This window comes from Tyto alba, unplaced genomic scaffold, assembly GCF_018691265.1.
Source record: "Tyto alba isolate M040663 unplaced genomic scaffold, T.alba_DEE_v4.0 Super-Scaffold_42, whole genome shotgun sequence".
Classification (NCBI taxonomy): domain Eukaryota; kingdom Metazoa; phylum Chordata; class Aves; order Strigiformes; family Tytonidae; genus Tyto; species Tyto alba.
In genome coordinates this window covers 23,540,219-23,562,661 of record NW_024881318.1, presented here as the reverse complement: position 1 = coordinate 23,562,661, position 22,443 = coordinate 23,540,219, and the positions used below count along the sequence as shown (strand labels likewise).

Sequence of the window (22,443 nt, the reverse complement as noted above, 5' to 3'; positions counted from 1 at the left end):
TCACACCTTGGGGAAGGATCCCCAGGAAAAATGGATGGAGTGACCTGTCCCACACGTCCCACAGCTGGGCAGGGAGCAGCCTTCACACAGCGAAGGAGAGGAGGCAGCTCACAAGCAACATGAGAAACTGTTTAATGCAACTGCAGTGTTGTTCATCGATGAAACTGGGCTCGAGAGGAGCTGAGGCTCCCTGTTCCTCCGTGGCTGTCAGCATACGAAGACCACAAATAGGATAGAAGCATGGTATATTTGCACCAGAAAAGGGAGGGCTGGAGTCACTGGAAAAGAAAACTCACATCCCGTGTGTGCATACTTCTGTACGTAAATACATCCAAAAAGGCAAGATCTGATACCAAAAGGAGATTTAAACATTATCTAGAAGCAGTGGTTGAATCCCACCTCCTCGACGATTCTGTATCCTGGAACAATCCCAATCAGATCGCATTTCCAAAATTACCCCGTTCCCACCTCTAGTGACACTGCAGACTGTTAGTGCCTCAGGTGATCCACGTCATAACAGGAGTGGACCAATATCCCAGAGCTGAAACCTGTTACATTTGTCCCCACTTTTGACTAGTATTTGGCCCTGGTGACAAGGAGACATGAGTTGTGCTTTGTAGCACCATAAGCTACTGCAGCATGAAAGGTGCAGCCCACTTACTGGGGTGAGGCAGTCTGCAGCATTTACTACAAACCTAACAAGCAAGACAGAAGGGATGTATTACAAATCATAAGCATTTACGACTCGAGTGCATGTGGAGTGGGGGCATAAGCTCTTTCGGTGTCATATTTACCATCAATTGTCTGTAAAACAAACAAAAAATCTAGTGAAGAAAACAATCGCTCAGCAAATGGATCCTCAAAAAACTAACGCAGGTCCCCAAATAATTCTTTACAAATCATTAAGTTAAGAGATATCAAGCTAAGGGTAATGTTCTTATCTCCTTGGCCACTGTTCTCCCTTCTCTGCTTGGGTACCTACTGTCATAAAACTTACAGCTTTGAATGCTGTTCCTTATCCACAGTTTTAGTTAAAATCTGCCAGTGAAGTCATATGTTACTGGGAAAAAGAGACAGAACATGACAGCATGTATTCTTCCTACTTAGGAAACTAGTTTTAAAAACAATCATGTGGAGCTAGTGTTTGAGAATTTGTTTTGGAGTGAACAGAGAAATCAAACCTCAGACCACTGTCAAGGCTTACACTCCAATGTCTGGACGTGAACTCTTACCAAGAGTTTGGGCTTTTGTGAGTCAGGCCCACCAAAGCAATAAAACAAGCAGAATTAACTTATTGTCTCAGAGTCCTGCAAATGTTTATAAAATGCCCCTTGATTTACTCCATATTCACTTTAATTCTATTGTTGGCCTTGCACATCTCTTCTGAGAACAGGAACTGAGTGATGATACGTTGCAATCTGAAATAATTGAGGGAAATAAAAGGAATTCACACAGCGACCACCTCAAAATGCTTTCCTGCCATCTTCTGGACTTTCTTTGCAATGACAGGGAAGAGAGATCTCCATTTGCAACTTAAATTCTGTATTTCAGAAGCTGCGTGCCGTAACAAGAAAACAACATGCACGTTTGCCACAGTATATGCACGTTGTGGCTCTTAAAAGCAAGACTCTCACATTCGTGACTCAGCTGGGCAAGGAAGACTAAGCAATGAGAGAAAGTGAGTAAGGGAAATACAGTGTCAGAGTGGGCAGTCAGGTTGGAACAGCCACACGTAGAAATTGCCCACTCAGATGATGAAGAGGAAGAACGTGATCCATGTGACACTCCAACATGTTCTGGAAGCAATCGTTACCTTTCAGTGAGAACTTGAAAAGATGAAACACTGCCAGACTTCAACCTATGACCACCACATAGCACGCTGAATGTAACATCATTCCCACCAGAGAAATCAAAATGGGCTTAGCTCACGATTTGCCTGCAGAAGAACTGAACATGCCCTTTGGAAATGAAGACATTTGGTTCTGTAAGCAGGGTGTCTTTGACATCTACTGCCAACTGCTGGGGACAGGTGGTCTCTGCCATCCCTGGTTCCTAAAAAGGAGACTGCAACATTACAAATACCACACAGTAGTGTCAGATTCAGGAGTTGTATGGTGAATCAAATAAAGATAGATGCATTGCACTCAATTTATCTTTTATTTAATCCTCGGCATATATTTTCCGTCTTGATATTTCAGTTAGTACATTTTTCTGATTTTAAAAAATCAGGCATTAGAGTTTATCTGAAGATTTCTGCTGACAATTTTTGCTGGTGAATTGCTATATTCATCTCTATTTCCAGAAAGCTACATAAGTAATGGAGACTATAAAAAGAGTGATCCTCCAAAATGTAGAATTTAGTAGTCACAAAAAAGGCTACAGAACACAAACTTATTTTTCAACTATAAAAAAATGGATTCATTTCAAAAATATCAAAAAATCAGGAGAACGACAAGCAACTGAAACAAGCCCTAGCTTTGCAAAACACATTCAGGTTGCCTGAATAAGTTAAGGATTATGTTTGCTGCTTAAATCACAAGCAACAGAATCATTTCACTAAAAACATAAAATAGCAGATTAATTTCCAAGACATACCTCAATGGCTCCAGAACTGATTTAATGAAATCAAGTCACCTGACTGAGCAATTAAGTTACCTTTGCAGTAATGCAAGATTTAAACGTTTAATGTTTGATTGAAAGGCATAAGCAAGTAAGGTTCATAGATACAACACTGTTGTAAGGGAAGTTCCTACCTTTATTATTGATTAAAAAAACCAATTTAGCGTTTGTTGCTGCCCTTTATCTAAGCATTCTTTATTGATACACTTAAGATATATCAGCCTATACCCATTCATAGTGTCATTTAATATTAGAATCTAAGTCTTGATATATCAGATATGGCATATGAAATTCTGTATAAGCAGTGAAGTGCACCAGAAATATTTTATTCACATCAGTAAACGGGAAGTGTTTACATTGTAATGAGCAAAGGACAAAATTTGTTCAAAAACTTTTATTTACTATAAAGACAAAACCCACCAAAATAGGTACAAATTATACTATATAAAATTGGTTCAATGGGGTAAAAACTTTTAATTAAAATATCTTGATATATTTAAAATAACAAAGGATACAATGAAGCCAAATTTCTTAACCCAGAGATTTCTGTAAAATTTGTTTGCACAGTAAGGTGCTAATAGAAGTTAGCCCTTAAGCCCTGGAAGTCTTAGGAATCAGTCACATAGCAAATATAATTTCATTGTGAAAGTGAACTTTGGTAGAAGAAACTCTATAGGACACCTGAGGTAGTAGAAACTGGAATAAACAGCAGTAGACGTTATTTACAACTTAAGTACCAAATAACATTAAGGACACAAAAAAATAATTACACAATACAATTTTCAGTCCAGCTTTGATCCAAAGAAAATAAGAATATTACATCACATCTGCATTTTAAAAACACCACAATTACCAGCAAGCTGAGGGACACGCAAACAAACTCAGACAAATGCATTTGGACACCTAGAGGCAGTTTAAGTTTGAAATGTGGTAGGCATGGTGATCTACAAAGTAATACTGATTAGCTGAGGTTCATCAGTTTATACAGTTTACATTTCTGCCAGAAACAGTATTAATCTGACAACTGATCTTCCAGTACATGAATTGGCAAGAGTGCATCCTTTAAAGCTTGCACATAAAAAAGACTTGGAAACAATCTTATTAGAATGAGAAATTCTAAAGTGGTAAAAAAAAAAAAAAAGTCAAGTACAAAACAGTTAGAGCTACCAAACTTCACATTTCAGTATTATCTTTTTAACTCTTCAAAGTCTGCCAATCTTCAAAACAAAGGAATGTAAAATTTCCAAAAGAAAAACATTCACAACTAATGACACTGCTGTTTTTTATTAGTATGAGCACTATCATTCCTGTAAACTTATCTTTAAGATGTTTTACTTCCAATTTTTATCGTACATTTTTAATGTACTATAGCTTATTTAGTTTGTCCTGAGTCTTTGAAAATAACCAATTCTATTTCAGTCCAACAATCCAACTGGCTTCTGAAGAGTTAAAACATAAACAGTATTTTTTTTCCAAATGGATTAAACACAATCAGTATTTTATTTAAAAAGATCCCCATATTTAAAAAAGCAAAAGAAAAGCTGCCATTTTCCTTCAGAATTACATGCATCAGAATCTAAAAACCTGCCTTTAAAATAACTTTAAAAACCTCTTTTTTAAAAAAACACACCTGCTAAAAAACACAAGTCTTGCACTACAGGTGAAGCTTTACTTCACATTTTACTTTATCTTGCTTTTCAAGTCCAAGTTTGTTTCTTGTTAAAATAAATACCTTTCTTATGGTAATATTTTTAACATTTTCAGATTAAATTATCACTAATGGCTACAGTAAATAGATGATGTACGGCAGAAGGAAAACAGCAGGTAAAACTCATTATCAGTAGAGAACGTGACCTCAGTTCTTGTTACACAAAGAATGAGACTTGCTTGTAGATAGCACCCACTCCCACTGACGTACAGAACAAAGTCTCCCATAAACTTTAATGGGAGCTGGGTTTGGGGCTTGTGACAAGAAACTTCTCTACACAACTTCCCAGAAGAAACTGCTATATGAAAAGAAGGCTCAACAACTTTTAGCATGATTCAGGCTAAGTTGTTTTATGCAGAACAACTTTGTTTCTTCTGTTTCGTTTTTAAAAAATAACCTATAGTATCAGAGCCTTCAACATCGCCTTATTGCAGATGGAATTTTTTTTCCAGATTTCCAGCAAATCTGTTTTTAAAACTCTTGTGTCAGCAAGATGTTTCATGACACAGCTTGCATCTTTTTCTAAAGACTATTTTTAAAAGATCACCTTTCCCTGAAAGTTAAAAATACAATGAAAACAAACTTCCATTTCAAAAGAAATTACATGGCCAGCAGTAAATGTATGGTGAACCACAACTGCCTGCTCTTAACTTTAAGGAAGGCTAAATGCTTTGTTTTGGTTTGGTTTTTTTTTTTTGTTTGTTTTTTGTTTTTCTTTTTTCTATTTTTTTTTTTTTTAAGTATCCATCAGTGTTTTTACTCATTTGTTACTCAGAGACCTTTGTGAAATTAAAAGGGACAGATACAGAACTGTCAGTGCTGAACAGTGCTGAAAATTGACTGATTGGAGAACCCTCTGCTTAAATCTACATGATGTCAAATGGAACAGTGATTGCTGTATTAAAATAGATCCTGAGCCCCTCAGCTGCTAATATTGCTGAAAAAGTGCTCCAAATAAAATAAAAATCACTTATCTGCTAAATAATCATGCAGATTTAAGGAAAAATGCTTTTGTGTTCACATAGAGCCAAATGTCTGAAAAGGCACAGTTTACAAATCTCTGCACAAGTTGTGAAATGTTGCATACTGAGCTTAGGTAAAGATTTCGATTTGTCAATCACATACTTGGGTAGGGTCCTCCACTGGCCTTAAGTTCTTGATGTATCTATTGTTAAGGCCAGCAGAATAATATAATTTGCTGTGCTTAACTGCACTGCAAGAGAGATATTGTATATTCAGTAGCATCTTCTTCAGTATAACAGCCTTATTCATAAGTAGCTACCATGTAGTACGGAAGACCGGGTGTTTCAGCAGCTCCCTTGATGGGGGTCTGTCCTGAGGTTGAAGTTCTAAACACCGAAGAGTCACATCTTTCAAGCCAGGAGACAGATGTGTAGGGATTGATGGAGCAGTAGTTGCACTAGCAATCTGAACAAAAGGAAAATAACTTTTTAGAAGTCAGTGATTCTTAAGGTCCCTCTCCTACCCCAAAAAACTTCCACAAGCTGATCATTTTCAGCTGAAGACTTGTGTTTATGGGCTTTTCTCCACTTAACATATTTCCTCCGGCAGTTTGAAGATTACATTATTGCTTCCATTTTATAAAATGGGTCTTACGTTGCCCTTCTGCCTTTCAGTCAGCTTCCCTCCTTGCACTTTTCTCTAACTTTTCTTCTTACAGCAAGATTCTTCTCTGACCATCTGCTGAGTGGACCATAAGAAAAGCTCTTACGTCATACATACAGGTATCCTTTAGTCTACTAGTTGCCATCACTGTTAACTGGCATAAGCCAACATGGAAATATATTAAGCTGAGCAATGTTACATTATGATAAGTTAAGCTGGGTATGCTCTCTTGCACCGCCTTTACTGTATTTCTGCTACCATCCCAAAGGGCAATCTTCTTCAGATAGACACAGATCACTCCCAACTGAATTAGTTTTTATCTTGTCTTGACAAGATGACTGAGAAAATTAGAGTGACACCCCCAGGCTCACAGAGACACAGAACCAAGACAATTACATCTCTTATCACACATGATTTGTACTTAATTAGAACATATTTTAATACTGCTGTGCTACTTCTGTTTTGTGGAAACTTTCTTCACTCTTGCTAGTGAAAATGCCAATAATCACTCTCTTCACTTGTGGCAGTATTTTCTTCTTTCATGCCTAAAGTTCAGCTAGACTTTTAATATTAAATATACCTGATTGATTTTAGTAAGAAACACGAATGCTAAAGTGGATGACCTAGAAAAGTGGGGGCAATATTCATATGAAGCATGGCATAATGGTAAATACCTTTCAGCAAAATCTGAACATGGAACATCAGGTTTTACCAAAGAACATTCCCCACTATGAAATACGAATACACACATAAATGTTTTATGTTAGAAAAACTTCTTTTGCTCCTGTATTTTACAGGATTGTAAGAAAGAGTTCAAAACCCAATCTTCTGCCTAGAGTCAAGTTCAACTCTGTTCCCCAATTTTTTTTTCAGCCTGTTACACTATGCATTTATATCTTAGAACAGAGCTTCTTCTGCATATTATTGCAGCAGACTTTTTTTTTTTTCTGAACAAACAAGTATGATTATATTGGTATCAGTACTGATTTTGTACTAACAGCTCCAATATAAAGAAGAGCTACTGCAACAACCCCTACTACCTGTATACTTCTCTAAAATTCACATTGCTGTATGTGAAATTAGTCAGTGTCTTGTAGCATATTAGTAGCAATAAAATACCTCACCTTGAATATCAGAGCAAGATGATTGGAGTGTTTCTCTGCATTCCAGGGAGGTTTAGCACAGGCCATTTCTATAACAACACAGCCAACGCTCCACACATCACAGCTCCTACCATATTGCTGACCTCTCAGAACCTGAACAGACAGACCAGAGCTCAGATTATCTGCTTCAAAGTCTCGTAACTAAGTAATTTAGATGCTGAAAAAAATATCATCAGCAAGTGCATTCTGATTAACATTTCAGGTTGAGTGATTGGTGATGTAAATGCCATCAAATTTATACAGCTGTAGAGAGCTAGTAAATGAAATGCCTGATCAAGGTGCAAAGCTTTTGACCAAATGGTTATTTGGGCTTCAGTAACAATACCTTTGATAGATATATCTTGTCACAAACTACTTAAGACAACTTAGGCAGCAAGAAAGAAATGTCATGATTGCCATGTTGGAATCATTCCTATTCTTCAGAATACGTATATTTAAAACATATTTGAAGCAGTTACAACAATTTTCGGTAATTTGGTTGTATGAATTAGCTTAAAGAGTTCAAACATTTTGAAATGACTTCCAAAACTGTTTTCTTACCTCTGGTGCCATAAATGCAATAGTTCCCAACAACTGTCCCTGAAACTCTCCAGCACCAGTTCCTTTTGATGCCAACCTGGCTGCAGCTCCAAAATCAGCAATTCTTAATCTATGACCTGTGCTGTCAATTAGCAAATTGGCACCTGTCAACAGCATAATAAAAACACTGCTAGTTGGCTTTCTATTAAAGGCAAAAGGATGAAGACACTCTTACTCCCTGTATTTCAAAGCTATAAATAGGTTGATGTTCCCCACCCCCAGTATCAAGGAAATCTAAAAGTCAAGGACAAAGTCTAATAATGCCACTTTTCTGTTATGCCTGAATGGTACTGCACACAGCTTGAGGCTGGCTGAGAGGTTTAGAGAAGCAATCGAACTTTCAAAGTAGGGCAAACGCAGGATTCTGGAACAATGCCTGGAGATGGAATAACGAAAGAAAATGGTGACTTAAAACACTGGAGGTTTCCACTGCCTGCAGCTCCCTGTAAAATTTAAACTTACTTCATCCCTAGCAACTTTGAGTTGTTCTAAAGAGAATTACAGAGCAACTGAGTTTTCCTATTTTAAGAGGAAATATTAAAGACAAGTATTTGCCATCACTATGTTGCTACTTATCTGGGTATCTCTCCAGTTCATGGACAGCTATAGTGACGTTAAAACATTTAGTAAGACTGCTATTTCCCAATGAAGTCCACATTTTGCTCAAACACCTTACAACTGTATTTATGTTCAATTAAGATGAAGAAAAAGAAAACTCATCACAATACTCCTATACATTAGAAACCTGACCTGTTTATCTTGTCTTGGGCACAGATGTTGCTATCATTTCAGTGTGAACATTTATGTTAATTTAACTAGCAATCTTTAAAGCTATATGTCAACATCATATTTTATTTGAACAAATTGAGAAAACCAATTTCTCTAAACTATCGACACCGGTAGCAAATATCTCCAAGCATGCTATGAACGTTTTGATTAATTTCAGTAATTAAAGGTTCTTAAGAGTGGTCAGACAAACACACTAGAAACACCACTCCTGAGATGGTATGTGAGAGAAACAATAGGTCTCAAATCAAAACAGATGCTGTTTTCTGATTATATCTTTTAAAAAGACATTATAAGTAATTCTCACCTTTAACATCTCTATGGATTATCTGATTCTCATGGAGGTAAGAAAGGCCACGTAACAGTTGTTCTGTGTAATTAACAATAACCGATTCTTTGAAGGCTCCATATTTACTTAATAAATGAGCAACCGAACCCCCTAGAAGATAAAACCCCACATTTTATCAACACTTATATTTTGTATTAGTAGAATGCAGCACTGCCTCCTAAAATTGGAATTTGGTATTCCCAATTTATAACTAGATTTCTTACTACCCTGCCAGCCCCCCCAACCCCCCCCCCCCCAAAAAAAAAAACAAAACAACCCAACAACCCCCCCCAAAACATTGTAAGTTTCATAGGCAAAAAATAATATACTTGGTTACTTAATTACTTTCTACCTGGAACCGTACACATTAAAGACATAAATCTTCATGCTTCCAAATAATTTTATACTTCCTTAAAAGAACTTACAAATCCCTTAGTGTACAAAGGACTGTTGCTGATAAAAAACTACACATTTACCCACATTTTGCATTAACACTTAAGCAGCAGAACACTAGCTTTCTTTGTAGCAGTAGATATGCACAGCCTCCAGTAAGTGTTCTCTCTGAGGATCTTAATTTACTTTTGTTACCATCTAACTACCAATATACAGAAGGACGTAGACAAGCAGGGAAAAACAATATCTTCCTCTATTTTCCAAAACTAGTATACAAATCCTCAAGATTTGGATTTCCATGCTGTCTCTTAAAGTATTCTAATATAACTTGGGCTTGAATGAGGTAAAGACAATTCCTGACATTTCATTATCTAAATAATACTATTTCAGGAAAATTGTACTTAAAAAAAGTTAAATAACCTTAGTTTTGAAAAAATATTTTCTGCACTACTGCTTGTAATAACACATATTTGGGCTTTGCTTGTTAGCTCTCTGGTATTGCTAAGTGGTTTCTGCCAAGTAATGTAAGTTAAGGTGCAATGCTGCTTTCTTTTATAAGACATAAGGATGTATAAAACACCAAATCTAGTCTTGGTAACTGGAAGGCAAAAAAACATATCACCAAATTAAAAAGGATATACTTTCTTGTCCTTCCTCTATACAATAATGAAAGGATTTCACTATTTGTGATGAACTTACCACTTAATATATTTGAGATTTTAATATATTTTTCCTGAAGCATCCTGCTTACTACCTATTATTAGAAATTTACTTGAAGTTCTTAAATGCCTTTGCATGTCATCTTACACATTTTTTATGAAAATGCTTGGGACAAAACCAAGTGACAGGTATTCCAAACTTTCTAGCAAAGTTAATTTCAATAGTATCTTAAAAAGTTACACAGGTACACTGAAAATGCAAGTTTGATGTATTTCCAACTGATGTGTCTGTCTCTCAAAGTTTCTAACTCCTTGTTTAAATTCAGAAATTGAAGGAAAAGTAGTAGAATTTTTGTTCAGGGCTTCCAACTGCTTTAACTGTATAACAGTTATGGAAAATTCTAAGTCAAAAAAATGATGCGGCAGTAAGAATATTGCTACAAACAAACTTTTTCAAGTAGACCTTTATACTGGTTACCAACAGCAAATACAAATTTGCAAACTGAAGTGATGCAAAATGCAGTGTTGAAACTATATAATTCAAGACTCAACCCATATTTGAATTTTCTTTGGCACAGTAGTTGTTTACCTGCCATCCATTCAATAAAGAGGTTATAGTTGCTCTTCTCACATGTAGCACCCAGCATTCGAATAATGTTAGGATGATTCAGATGACTCATCATCCTTATTTCTTCTCTCAGTGCTTCAACTACCTCTTCTTGCTCCGATGATGTGTTCCTGACATATGTCACCTGTTTTGAAATATGGTATTCGGTACAGTAACAAGAATGGATGGTTTTCCATCCCTTTTCACCATCAGGAAATAGCAAGTATTCTTTTATCTCAAGTCCCTTCAGCTGAGAAAGTATCTCCAGGTGAGGCAGTCATAGAAAACTAAGAGTGATCTTCTGGGGAAATACCAACAAAAATATCTCCAGGTATGGGGAGGAAACTTCCCTCTTCACTCTCATATGCTTAAACTATGATTTTTTTTTTTTTTTTTTAGATGTTGAAGAAAAGGAAGAAAGATAAGCCTGAAATGTGTTTCTGACATTGTTATTTGTAAGATTTTTACCATTTAACCATACTACCCGCTTCATAACTAAGCCTCTTATCACAGAAATTCGACTGGGGGTGGGGGAAGCAGATTAGAAGTTTTGTAATGGAACTGGAGCCAACCCCAGCTCTGATTCATACTAAATCTGAAATAATGGTATAGTGCAGAGAATTTCTTCATGGCATCATCATCATCTCTCCAGAAGGAGCCTCAAGGGCTACATAGACAGTCCTAGTCTTTAACAAGCAAGAGAGTTTCAAAGGAGAAATAGCTGATGACAGATATTCTTTCCCTGATTAAATGTTTTGAAATTGCTCAATTCCATAGGTATAAGTTCATTCTAGAATTAATAAGAAAATGTTAGGACTAAGATTCCTTCTATATTGGTATCACTGATTTAGACCTAGGGCACCTTAAGTGTGAAAGATTTACTCACATCTAGAACCTTCAAAAATCTTGAGTGAAGCATGTGCATTTGAGCCTCTCTTCTTAGTCACATTTCTGTATCTATTAATTTAAATATTAAAAATACTCCCCTCAAAGTTGTGTGTTGGATCTGAGGAAACAAACATCAAACTACATTTCTTCCACTTAGGAAGGAAAAAGTCTTCACAAGACAGGGAACTACTTTTAATAGCTACCTTGCAAATAAGGCATTAATTTCGAATCAAGAGATCTGGGCTCCATTCCTAACTCTGTCACTGATTTAAGAACTTAATAAAAGCAGAAATGCGTTTGAAGAACTATGACAGAAAATGGGCAAATAAAAAAGTAAAGATTTTTTTTGTTGTTTTTTTTAAAGAGAAGTGAAAAAACCTCAAAATACTATGTTGATACCATGCACATAAAGACTTTTTATTATGTATTGTGTGAGAACATATGACATGGAGCAGAAGAAGCAAGGCAAGACATCAGTGAGATAAGAGAGCTTTTACATTTAATACTCCAAAGAAATACTAAACAAGCAGCACAATATATTCAACAAAGTGAAGTATTTGAAGTATTTACCTGTTTTACAGCCATTAAAGTCCCTGTTCCTACATCTTGAGCTTGGTAACAGGAAGAGAAAGCTCCAAGACCAATTTGCTGACCTTTAAGCCATTCCGCATCTTCTCTGTAATGGTGTTTTGCTTTGGTATGTCCAGGCAGGGTTTCTGGTGTCTGCAAATTAAATTCCAAATAAATTCCACAATTACCAGCATGCACCTAAACTGTAGGCATTCTGGACGGTTACAAAATATCCAAGCTTCTATGACTCTCCTCTCCCTTACAGTTACTTGTACTGCATGTTATACATGTTTCAGCTGAGACCAGAACACCAGTGTATTCTGTAATTCACATACTCCTATTGTATGTAAGAACAGAGAATCTCCTCTCTGTTCCTACCTGAAGGTGAAAGGCAAGATTTAAGGACACAAATAGGAGCAAGACTTTTTTCCTGTTCCTGATCTCACATCTAGGTAAGGTTCTAGTTAGCACCTACAGTAAGCACAACCAAAATCATGTGTTCTTTACTTAATTAATTTTCTCCCATTTTGTGCTTCACATGTTGTTACCTCATGCAAAGGATCACAAATAAAATACTTTCTCTATTTCTTGTACTTTTGTCTATTTGCAAACAAATATCTTTTTTCTGACTTCTAAAGTATCTTGCATCTTATCTCTCAAGATGTGACAACAAGATCTCTTCCAACTCTGACTTTCCTTTCAGAAGCTACTTTGGTTTCGTACAATTGCCTTCAAAGTAAATCAGCATGAAGACCCAGTACAGTTCTACTCCTGCTTAAAAACTCTGTTCTCATTTGCCAGTTTCCCCACTTTTACACTTCCTTCTTTACCATTTTAGAGGTTGGTATACGACATGACGTTTCTGTTCCAAATACCTTCTCTAAACTTGTTAATAACCATGGAAGGATTCTGTTAGCACCTCAACTGGCTGACTGTTTATACTCCAACTCCTAGGAGAGGGTACTGAGTACCTTTGTGTTTTATGTAACTTTGGAAACATAATGGGACTACTTTGTAAGTTCAGTGAAGCTCAACTGAGACTTATGCTAAATTCCCCTATGTATACTTACGTCCTGCTGAATGATTATGATATCTTCACCATTTTCAACCTGTAGTTGAGGAATTATTGGCAGGGCATCTTGAGATGCTGACATTGCCATAGCAATAGCTAAAGCTTCCTCCTCTTCAGCTTCCATCTTTTCCTTGCATTTTTGATTATGATTTACATCATCTTTGTAAGTATCATCATTTTCTGCCCGCTCAGGAGAAAGCACTGCAACCTCAGACTTGAATGTAACTGTGCCATCACTCGTTGGCATGGAGGCCTCGAGTAGGTCCTCAATACTGGAATTGAGCTCTGCATTAACATCCAATCGACATTTTTCATCTACTGGTGTGAACACTGTCTCTTCACTTGGTATAACTGCACTGCTACTACTACTACTATTGCCATCACACTGTGAGATATCATTCAGGTCAAGCGTCATACTGTTTTTTAAGGTTTCTCCCTGCTTGTTCACATCACTTGGGGTGGGTCGTGATGGCTTTGGCCTGTGTATGTGACTGGATGGCAATGGCCTGGCTTGGGTAAAAAGTGGAGAAAGTTTCTCTGGTTCTTTATTTTCAGAACAGTTTCTCTGAAACTGGAGAGAAAGTTTCCGCTGTGTTTGAGGAGAGGGTGAGGGGATTTTGCAGGGAATGAATCCCTGAGGTCTGAGTTTAGAGACATCTGTTACAGTGCCAGCTGGTACAGATGGGTTTGAAGGAGACAGAAGCGTCGGGAATAGTGACTGGGAATGACTGGATGAGGGAGAAGAGTTCAAACACTGACTGTGGGGTTTTCCTTTTGTTTGAATGGCTGGCTTTGGTTGCTCAGTGGTTACTAATGAAACAGGAAGTCCCACAACAAGGCCATCTAGAGTCTCAGATATGTCTTCTGGACTGGCACTCAGTTTTTTATCACTTAAGCCTTTCCCACTTTTCCCTGACAACTGGACAGTATTGTTAGGAGTATTATTTTCTGTAGCTTCTGGAGAGTTATCCGGTACAGGTAGCTGCAGAAAGTCTTCATGCTGACATTCCCCCGAGTGCATTTCTTCCATGCCTAGCTGGATAGCTTCTGCAATTTCCATTTCATCTGCTATTGCCATCAGACGTCGACGCATCCTTGCATAATGAGTTGAACTCGTCACACTCAACATTTCTAAGAGCTTTACAAAAACATGGGGCACTCTTGCCACCATTCTTGCTGCACTCAAAAATACTCTCCGTGATAGTTTACCAACCATTGAGTGGGAATTGTCAATGGACTGCAAGGCGAAAGTTAAGAGGGAGAGAAGTTTCTTATACCTAAAAAAAGAAAAGAGGTGTTTTATACACTGATATGCTCTAGTTAACTAGTGACAAGAAAGCCACTTCAAGATAATGTATTTAGCTGTCAGTTCTGCAGTAGAAAGGAGACTTATTGCCTCACCGGTGCTTCAAAATTCATTCACAGGTCAGAAGTTTTAAAAATAGGCAACAATTTAATCTGTAAAGTAAGCACACTTTTGCATATAAATATACACTATTTCTTTACAGGAATCTGAACAAGTATTTTTTTGAAGAAATCACCAACAACACATTCAACTACCAACAATAAGTGTCACACAGAGTAAGCAAGTACCTGTCCACTACAGTATCAGCCTGTAAAACATCTCCACAGACAATGTGAGGATAAAATTCACCAGGAAATTCCAACAGAAGTCTGTCTATTAGACAAAGTCGCCCCAGTAGCGCTTGCCAGTTGCTAGATTCAGTTTGTGTTCCAAGAATACAATTTAAGACATAATCAACACCACCAATACCAATGGACCCTGTAAAAAAAGTTGATAAAGTAAGGATTAGATATGTTCACAATCTAAATTCTGATCTAAATGAGGATCAGTACTGTATCATGCAGAAATACACATTGTGTGTCCAAATTACCCTCCTCCCAAACTGCTGAGAGAAATACTGTTCTCTTTGACATGCTGATACTGGATAAACCCTCTATTGAATTTAAACCACTTCAGTATATTTGCTTGTAATTATAATTCCATTATACATGAAGAGCTATTATTACCAGATTTAAGTATTTCTCTCCCAATTGCCAGCTCGCCCGCTTGGCCTTTACACATCTCCAGTAGCGTTGAGACTGAAAGTTGACTTGTTCGACTATAAGAAATTAAAACCAAAAAATAACTCTTTCGGCAGATGATTTCAAGGAAAAACATTCTGATCATTATATTTCAATAATCATTAGCTTGGAATTGTGCATGGAAAATTACTTCACATCACTTTATTCCAATACATTTCTACAATCCTCTATCTGTAAGCTACCAATAGTTGTAATATTTTTTACAATACCTCCAGAAATGTAATGTCTATCACTAATAAATAAACAAAAACCCAAATAGGACCTCATCCTCTTGCAAAAACAGCCCAAATCCAGGAATCCAGCAACACAAGGAACAGTTCTATTTCACTTATTCCTTTAACTTTAGATATTTTATTGCTAGACTATTGCCAGGGCATCTCTAGCTGCAGTTTCAGAAGAAATACTGCTTATGAACTAAAACTAAAGAGACCAAATTCCGTTTACAGTAGTTCACAGTACAGGTGAAGAAATGGTTGGTCTGGCACAATAAATAGAATAGCTTGGGACTGGAAGACAAGGCCTAGACAAGCCAGAAATGCTAAGGGCATTCACTCAGAATAGTCATCTCCTAACATTACACTGTGAAATAAAAAGTGGAAGTGCTATGCTAAGACTTCATGGCACAGATGTACAACAGCTTTTGATGAAGTATGAAACATACATGACTGGTACTTGCTGACTTCTTAAAGGTGAGTCATGAGGATTAAACCAAAGCAATATCAACTGAGATGGAGGGGATGGTTGATGATTGCACCTAACATCTTCCTTTATGTTAAGGGGGAAAAAAGGACTTATGGAAGCCAAGTATCGTTGAAGATCTCTAAGGCACAATCAGGTGCCTTCAAAACCTAAATCTTTCAAGCCAGAAGTCTGTCAGTAGCAACTAGACTTTAACAAAAACATGATACATTTATACTTAGGATCCACACATTTTATTTCACTACCAACTACGAATGGTCTCCTAATTCCACATAAATAGCAACAAATGAAGCTTCAAGACATTTCAGTAATAATCCAAAATGAATTTGAAGTTCATGAGAAACCATACCTGTTGGCATCTGCACATTTAACTAATATTGTCTCTACAACTGGCTTGAGAAGTCGCTGTAGTTTAGTCCTCTCTGCTAAAGTATGACAGGGAGTATATACCAGCATGGCTCTTAAAGTTTTCTAAAAGAAAGGAAAAAAACAATACATATGAAATCAAATTAGTTACTCAATTTAATTTTTTTTTTAAGTTGCAAATATTTTTATATAAATTGGGTTCAAAATACCAATGAAACGTTCAAAGGATAAACAGCTTACTATATATTCACTCTTAGAATTTGTCGTGTATTCTTTGAGATTGGAAAGAACCTAGTCATACAAGTACTGTTGATACGTAGCATTGTAGCAAACATTTCTTTATATTTGGCCAGTGGATTCATGCCATTTCACTCTTGCTGAGGATTTTGTTCATCCCGCTTTCAGATGATGGTTAGAAGTTAAGTCATCAGTGGGGCTCAACAACAATTACTAGGATTCCTGTGTTCATGTATCTCCTCCCTTCTCCTCCCCTTCAAAAATGAAGTAATTTCAAAATTACTAGAATACAATGAGTAAACAACTACTTACTAAAGCAGCAACATACACTTTGTAGACAGGGTCAGCACAGACCATGGACAGCACACTGCAGCAGGATTCCACCACCACATCTCCTGAGATACTGGTCTGAGATGACCCACTAGCTGCTCCCAGAGCTCCAGCACTTGTGTTGTTTCCACTGCTGCTTCCAGAATTTCCAGTGCTTTCACCATTAGCCAGTAATAGAGCACCACTAACATCATGGGAAAGACGCCTAAGTGCCATCTCTCGTATATTCCAGTTTCGAGAAAACAAGCAGCCAACTAACTCCATTCCAAACACCTGCCAAGGAAAATGAATGTCACAGGAGTCAAACAGAATAATACTGCAACTTAAGTACCTAAGAATAGCAATCAAAAAGAGCAAAGAAATGTTTCTGGTGAAAAATTGCCTTAAGAAGTCTGACAGCAAAAATGTATCAGAAGGTACAGTGTATAAAAAAAGATTCTGTGATAGAAATGAAACGTCATAAATGATACATCACTGGTTCTCCAAATATTCTGTCAAGAGAAGCCGGAGGGTGCCTGTACGGATGGTTTCAGTCACTTTGAATTATTCAGTATGGGCTTTGTTTCTAGACATTGATATATAAACAGCCCTGAAACCAAGGTCCAGCTGTATTAGACAAAAATTACAGCAGAAATGTAATACAAGCTCTCCGACTTCTAAGTGTGTGACCCCTGCTCAGTCAAACCCACCTCTAGACTCTAGAGGTTTAGGTCATTTGGCTCCTGAAACACAACTTGGGTAACAGTAAGTGGCAACTTTGTATTCATGTGACACTTGCACAACCAAAACCAGAGTTAAGAATACTACATTTTGTTACACAGACCTTTAAAATGAGGTGTGAGATGAAAGCCACAACTGAAACCCCAGTTAAAATAAGACTGAAAAATATTCTCTTCTGATGCAAGTTAAAGATTTTTTTTTCCAGTAATAACCATAAAGCTGATGGGATTCAGAATAAATTTTTGAATTGTAGATCTGAAAAATCTAGCAAACCAGTTCAAAATTGGTTGTTACATTTGAAGCTTCTTTTACGAAGTAAAATTACCTGAATCCATGGCTCAGCTAAATCTTTATAGGCAGAAGGGATCTGCTGGACTCCATAATGAGTAAGGTTAAAATTGCTATCCTGGGTTCTTCTCTGTGATCCAGCTGTAGATTGTTGCTGAGTTTGCTGCTGAACCACACGGAGAACAGAAGAATCCACAGGGCTTGGCAATTCATGACTACAGTTCAACAACAAATGACGTGGATTAAAAAATGGAACATTTATTGACGTCAATATTTCAGCATATTTAGGAACATCAGCCTAGGATACAGAAACAGGTAGTTTGTTATACACAGACTGAATTCTTACCTATAGAAATCATGAGATCTCCATTTAGACCTACAAAGAGGACAGATAAGTGGCTCTCTGTTTCTTCTGCATTCTTCTGCCCCTGGAACACAGCAACAGGATTACATGTACTTCAGTTTTAGTGTATAAAACCAGCAGATGGCATTACTATTTCTAAGTCTCACTGAAAAATGTTAGTTTCAGGCTAAACGCTTCTGAACTGAGCCATTTATCAGGAGCCTGATAAATACGGGCTAAATATTTATAAATATGGGATAAATTTCTGCACATTTTTTGCGTGCAGAAATGCTTCAGTTTAGCACTACAATTCATATTAAAAGTTATGAACTGAAATGCAGTTCATTTGTACTTCAAACATAGGCAATACTTTTGAAAAAGTATTAAAAACATTGGTGATGCAATTTTATTTGTTAAAGCAAGCTGTAACTGTTTATATATTTTAATGTAGCATGTAAGCATACTCCATAATTCACAACAAACCTAGTTGACAGTAGATGACTTTCAGGCATTCTAATGACAAGCCACAAGGGGCTAAAAGTCTGTTCCTAACCTTGCTCAAATTGGACATAATCTTTTTAGTCAGGTAAAAGAGGCTCAAAACTCTAGCTCTGTGGATAACTTCTTTCTCAAAGCATCAAGTTACAAACTTGATATGTGAATAACTGATAAAATAAGGCATATCAATAGTACCCAAGTAATACCAAATTCTCATGAGGAGTTACCAGACATCACTTAAGAGCAGGTTTCTGGTTTTTTACTTACAAAAAAAACCCCCAAACAAACAAACAAACAAACAAAAAAAATCAAACAAGAACACCACTTAAATGTAGAAGTTATAATACTTTTGCATATTTAGAGTCACCAGAACTTGACAAAGATGACAACATACATATTGACATGCAGTGGTGGTGTAATTTGTTCCTGCAACCATCTTCACACACAGTTAGGCTCTCTTCATCCAGCATGCCTAACAAACAAATGGGGCACATCTGTTCTTCTTCATCCTTCATACTATAAAAAAAGATATTTGTGATTGTAAAAGTGCCATATCAGAACTCAGAACAGGCTTTAACAGTGAAAAAAGATTAACTTCCAGTTTGGACTGGGCACTTCTGAATAACTATAGGCTATTCATGAATCATTCTCCTAAACCTTGGTCTGAATAAGTAAGCAACGAAATTTTTAGAAGCACTGAATACAGAAAACACTTTGTTGAAATGAAAGGGAAAATCATAAAACACATGACATATTTTCAAACTAGGTCAGATACCAATTAGAGATTGAAAGGCCCAGCTTTGGGCACTTACATTGTTATCCCCTAAGGCTTCTTTAAACAAACCAACCTTTGCTTTTGTACTTGTAATTTGGTTTTGAAAAACTAAGACATTTTTATATTTTGAAAGCTACCCATATTTTTTTTTTTTTCATCACACTCCTCTCAGAGTATTGAGTCACAGGGTAGTCTTTAGTCCATTATAGGAAATTGTAGATACTATTTGATGAACATACATTGAACTCAAAAAATTAACAGAAGATAACAGCCACTCAAGAATTTTCTGCCACTAACAGAAACAGATGCAACAGATTAACATGAACACTAACGTATCTGTATGTCACATGTAGATTTTTAAAGTCATTTTACCTGTTCTACATGTTGCTTCCATTTTATTTACCCCCACCTTAATTTTAAAACGGATACAGCCAGAGATTTTGACAGAAAACCTATTCTGAACTTAAACAACATGTAGTGAAAACCACAGATTTTAATCTTCTGTAATATTATTTAAATGAACAAAACTCCTACTATTCATAGCAAAAATTTATGTTACAGTTGCTGTGTCTAAAAGTTTGTAGGAACCCTGTATTTGTTCACCAACAATGTATTTCTGAAATAAAATTAATTTGTATATACATTACTTCTATACATATATATTCACTTTTATTTCCTTTCAAATGGTTGACACTATTTTTTTCTTGAAAAATCAACAGCACAATTACAAACCCAAGTATTAATTTTAACCTTACTTTTGAAGAATTAGTAGCAAACCAAAAATAATTGCAAGTCACAGTATTATCAGAAGTGAGTAAACTTTTATCTCAAATTAATCTGATGCTAGTGTGCTCCAACACTTATACCATGCAAGATTAGGCTTGCATAAAATAGTAACTTATCTCATTGAACCAATAATGCTAGGAACTAATCATCAGGCATACTACCAGACAATTGAAAAATCATCCTGTAAAAAACCTGGAACTAATGCAGTGAAGTTCACAACCCAGTGAAGTCAATTCTATGAAAAAAAAAAAATTCCTACACAAGGTATTTACATTAAAGGAGCTGGCTTGCCAGATATGTAGTTCCAGAGTAGATTAAGTACTTAACTGTTTTGTTTATGCAATTTCTTTACAGTGAAACGACTTGGCAATTTTGGAAGTAAGTAAAAGATAATATGAGACTAAGGTCACAATCTGCACGTCATAATTATAAACCTGTCTGAATATATTCATCTAACTATATGTTTATTATGACAAAGTAGTATATCAAGGTAATCCTCAAGTTAGGTTTCACTTTACACAAAAGAAACCCTTGGTTTAGGTTGTCCTTCTGTGGTTTGACCTCTCTAGAGGATGTCTAGTTCATCCACTAATGCATGGATGCACAAATCACTTGTTTAGAAATTTAACCAGTATCTTTTCAAAATCAAGGAAAAATCCATGCAAAAGCACGTAAGTAGTAGAAGTCGGGGAAGGAAAAAAAAAAAAAAAGAAAAAGCAAGCATCACTTAAACTTGACAAATAAGGCATCATTTAATACCGTATAAAATCGTAATAGTTTAGTAGGTCCCTTAAAATAATTTAATCAGCCATTTTACATGAAGTATTTTTCTAAATATATGCTTACTTATGTTTTTATATATACATATTTTTTAAAATATGCTTACACAGATTAAGTGCATTTACCCCAAACTTTTTTAGTATATTGCCATACACAGAAACATTTCTCCAAAGTAGAACATGAGAAAAAGAAAAATCATGTTTCTTCGTTCATCAACATTTGCATAAGCGTTGTATTTGAACAAATGCACAGAAATAAGTTTCCAAATTTACTATATACTTCAGTCTTGGACTTACATTTCAAAACTTTGTTTCCCAAACTCATAAAGGGTCAAAAAAATTCCTTTCACAACTCTACTTAACATTTTTCAAACAGAAGTTATAAAGCAAATATGCCCACTTGGTACCACAGTGACTAATGTATGCTTGACTCGATTGTTCACAAATACAGAGACTTAACGTGGCTTGAAATGAAAGCAGCTTTGAACAAAAAGAATGTAGGTGATTCTAAACCTCTGAAATTAGAAGAAAACTACAGAATAAAGCTTTCAATTCCTTTAGAAAAATACTAACCTGTTTTCTGAACTAGATGTAGAAGTACTAGATGATGACAATGTATGAGAATTTGACATGCGTGAGACAAACTTCTGGATGGTGTTACGAGATGGAGCTTTGATCCTTGAGCTACGCCTACTGTGATATTTCTGGAACAAACTCTCAACCTAACGTCAGAAAAAGACAGCAACAGTTGTATTTATGCTATGAATAGCTTGTAATTAAAAGCAATGTTACTGAAACTTACCTACTGCTAAAAAAAAGGTTATTCACCTTCACAATAATGCATTAGTAGTAGCAGGAGAAATTTTAGAAGTCTTACTAATAAACATCACAAGAAACACAACACTTTACAATAAAAACTTATTTGCTTATTAAAAATAGGTAACAGCTTTAACTATACACACAATTACCTCTGAAGACCCTTGTTCTGTTTACCTTTCAGCTAATCCATGAGACATACACAAATTTGAGTAGAAAATCCAAGATTTGAATCACTCACTAAACTACAGTTCTCTGCTATTCTTCTAGTTACGTCTTTTATTTGCAGGGTTTTTTTTTCTACTTACAGAGCTCTTGAGACTGAATTAAAAATGTAATTAAAAACATATCTTCTCACTGTTTTGAAAAGCAAATGTTTTCAGCATTTTTAAGATAAAGTCCTAAAGACTTTTTCTGGAGTGTGTTTTAGATCTGCCATTAGATCTATTAGAAATTGATTACCTCAAAGTTCTTCAGTGTCTTTCTCCAGAGCATTGGGTCTGAGGGTTCAAGCTGGAACACTCGCAGCATAACGAACAGCAGATGAATACAAAACGTCCCACGGCCACAGCTACAAGTCTGCAAAGAAAAGTATATGCTAAAGCTCTACTGAATTGATAATTACATAGAAAATTTTTCCACATTTAAGTGCATCATAGAAAATATCCTATAACCCCCTCACTCCCCCAAAGAAAGTAGTTT

At 36.2% G+C, this 22,443-nt stretch overlaps 1 protein-coding gene across 3 annotated transcripts in view; it reads right to left on the bottom strand.

Moving 5' to 3' along the window:
- Positions 1 to 2,134: 2,134 nt before the first annotated feature.
- The window catches only part of MAP3K1 (mitogen-activated protein kinase kinase kinase 1), a 61,423-nt gene continuing 41,114 nt past the window's right edge, over positions 2,135 to 22,443 (bottom strand). For 2 of the 3 annotated variants that reach the window (XM_033009063.2, XM_042804551.1), the window contains exons 5-20: positions 22,204 to 22,320; positions 21,499 to 21,647; positions 18,980 to 19,101; positions 18,091 to 18,172; positions 17,782 to 17,959; positions 16,719 to 17,009; positions 16,153 to 16,274; positions 15,030 to 15,121; positions 14,592 to 14,781; positions 12,997 to 14,275; positions 11,927 to 12,079; positions 10,451 to 10,613; positions 8,789 to 8,920; positions 7,657 to 7,799; positions 7,078 to 7,209; positions 2,135 to 5,755 (exon numbers count right to left, since the gene is read on the bottom strand). In XM_033009063.2, coding sequence (XP_032864954.1) covers positions 5,606 to 5,755; positions 7,078 to 7,209; positions 7,657 to 7,799; positions 8,789 to 8,920; positions 10,451 to 10,613; positions 11,927 to 12,079; positions 12,997 to 14,275; positions 14,592 to 14,781; positions 15,030 to 15,121; positions 16,153 to 16,274; positions 16,719 to 17,009; positions 17,782 to 17,959; positions 18,091 to 18,172; positions 18,980 to 19,101; positions 21,499 to 21,647; positions 22,204 to 22,320 — 3,495 coding nt within the window. In that variant the 3' untranslated portion in view covers positions 2,135 to 5,605. The other variant, XM_042804552.1, reaches the window with a different exon arrangement.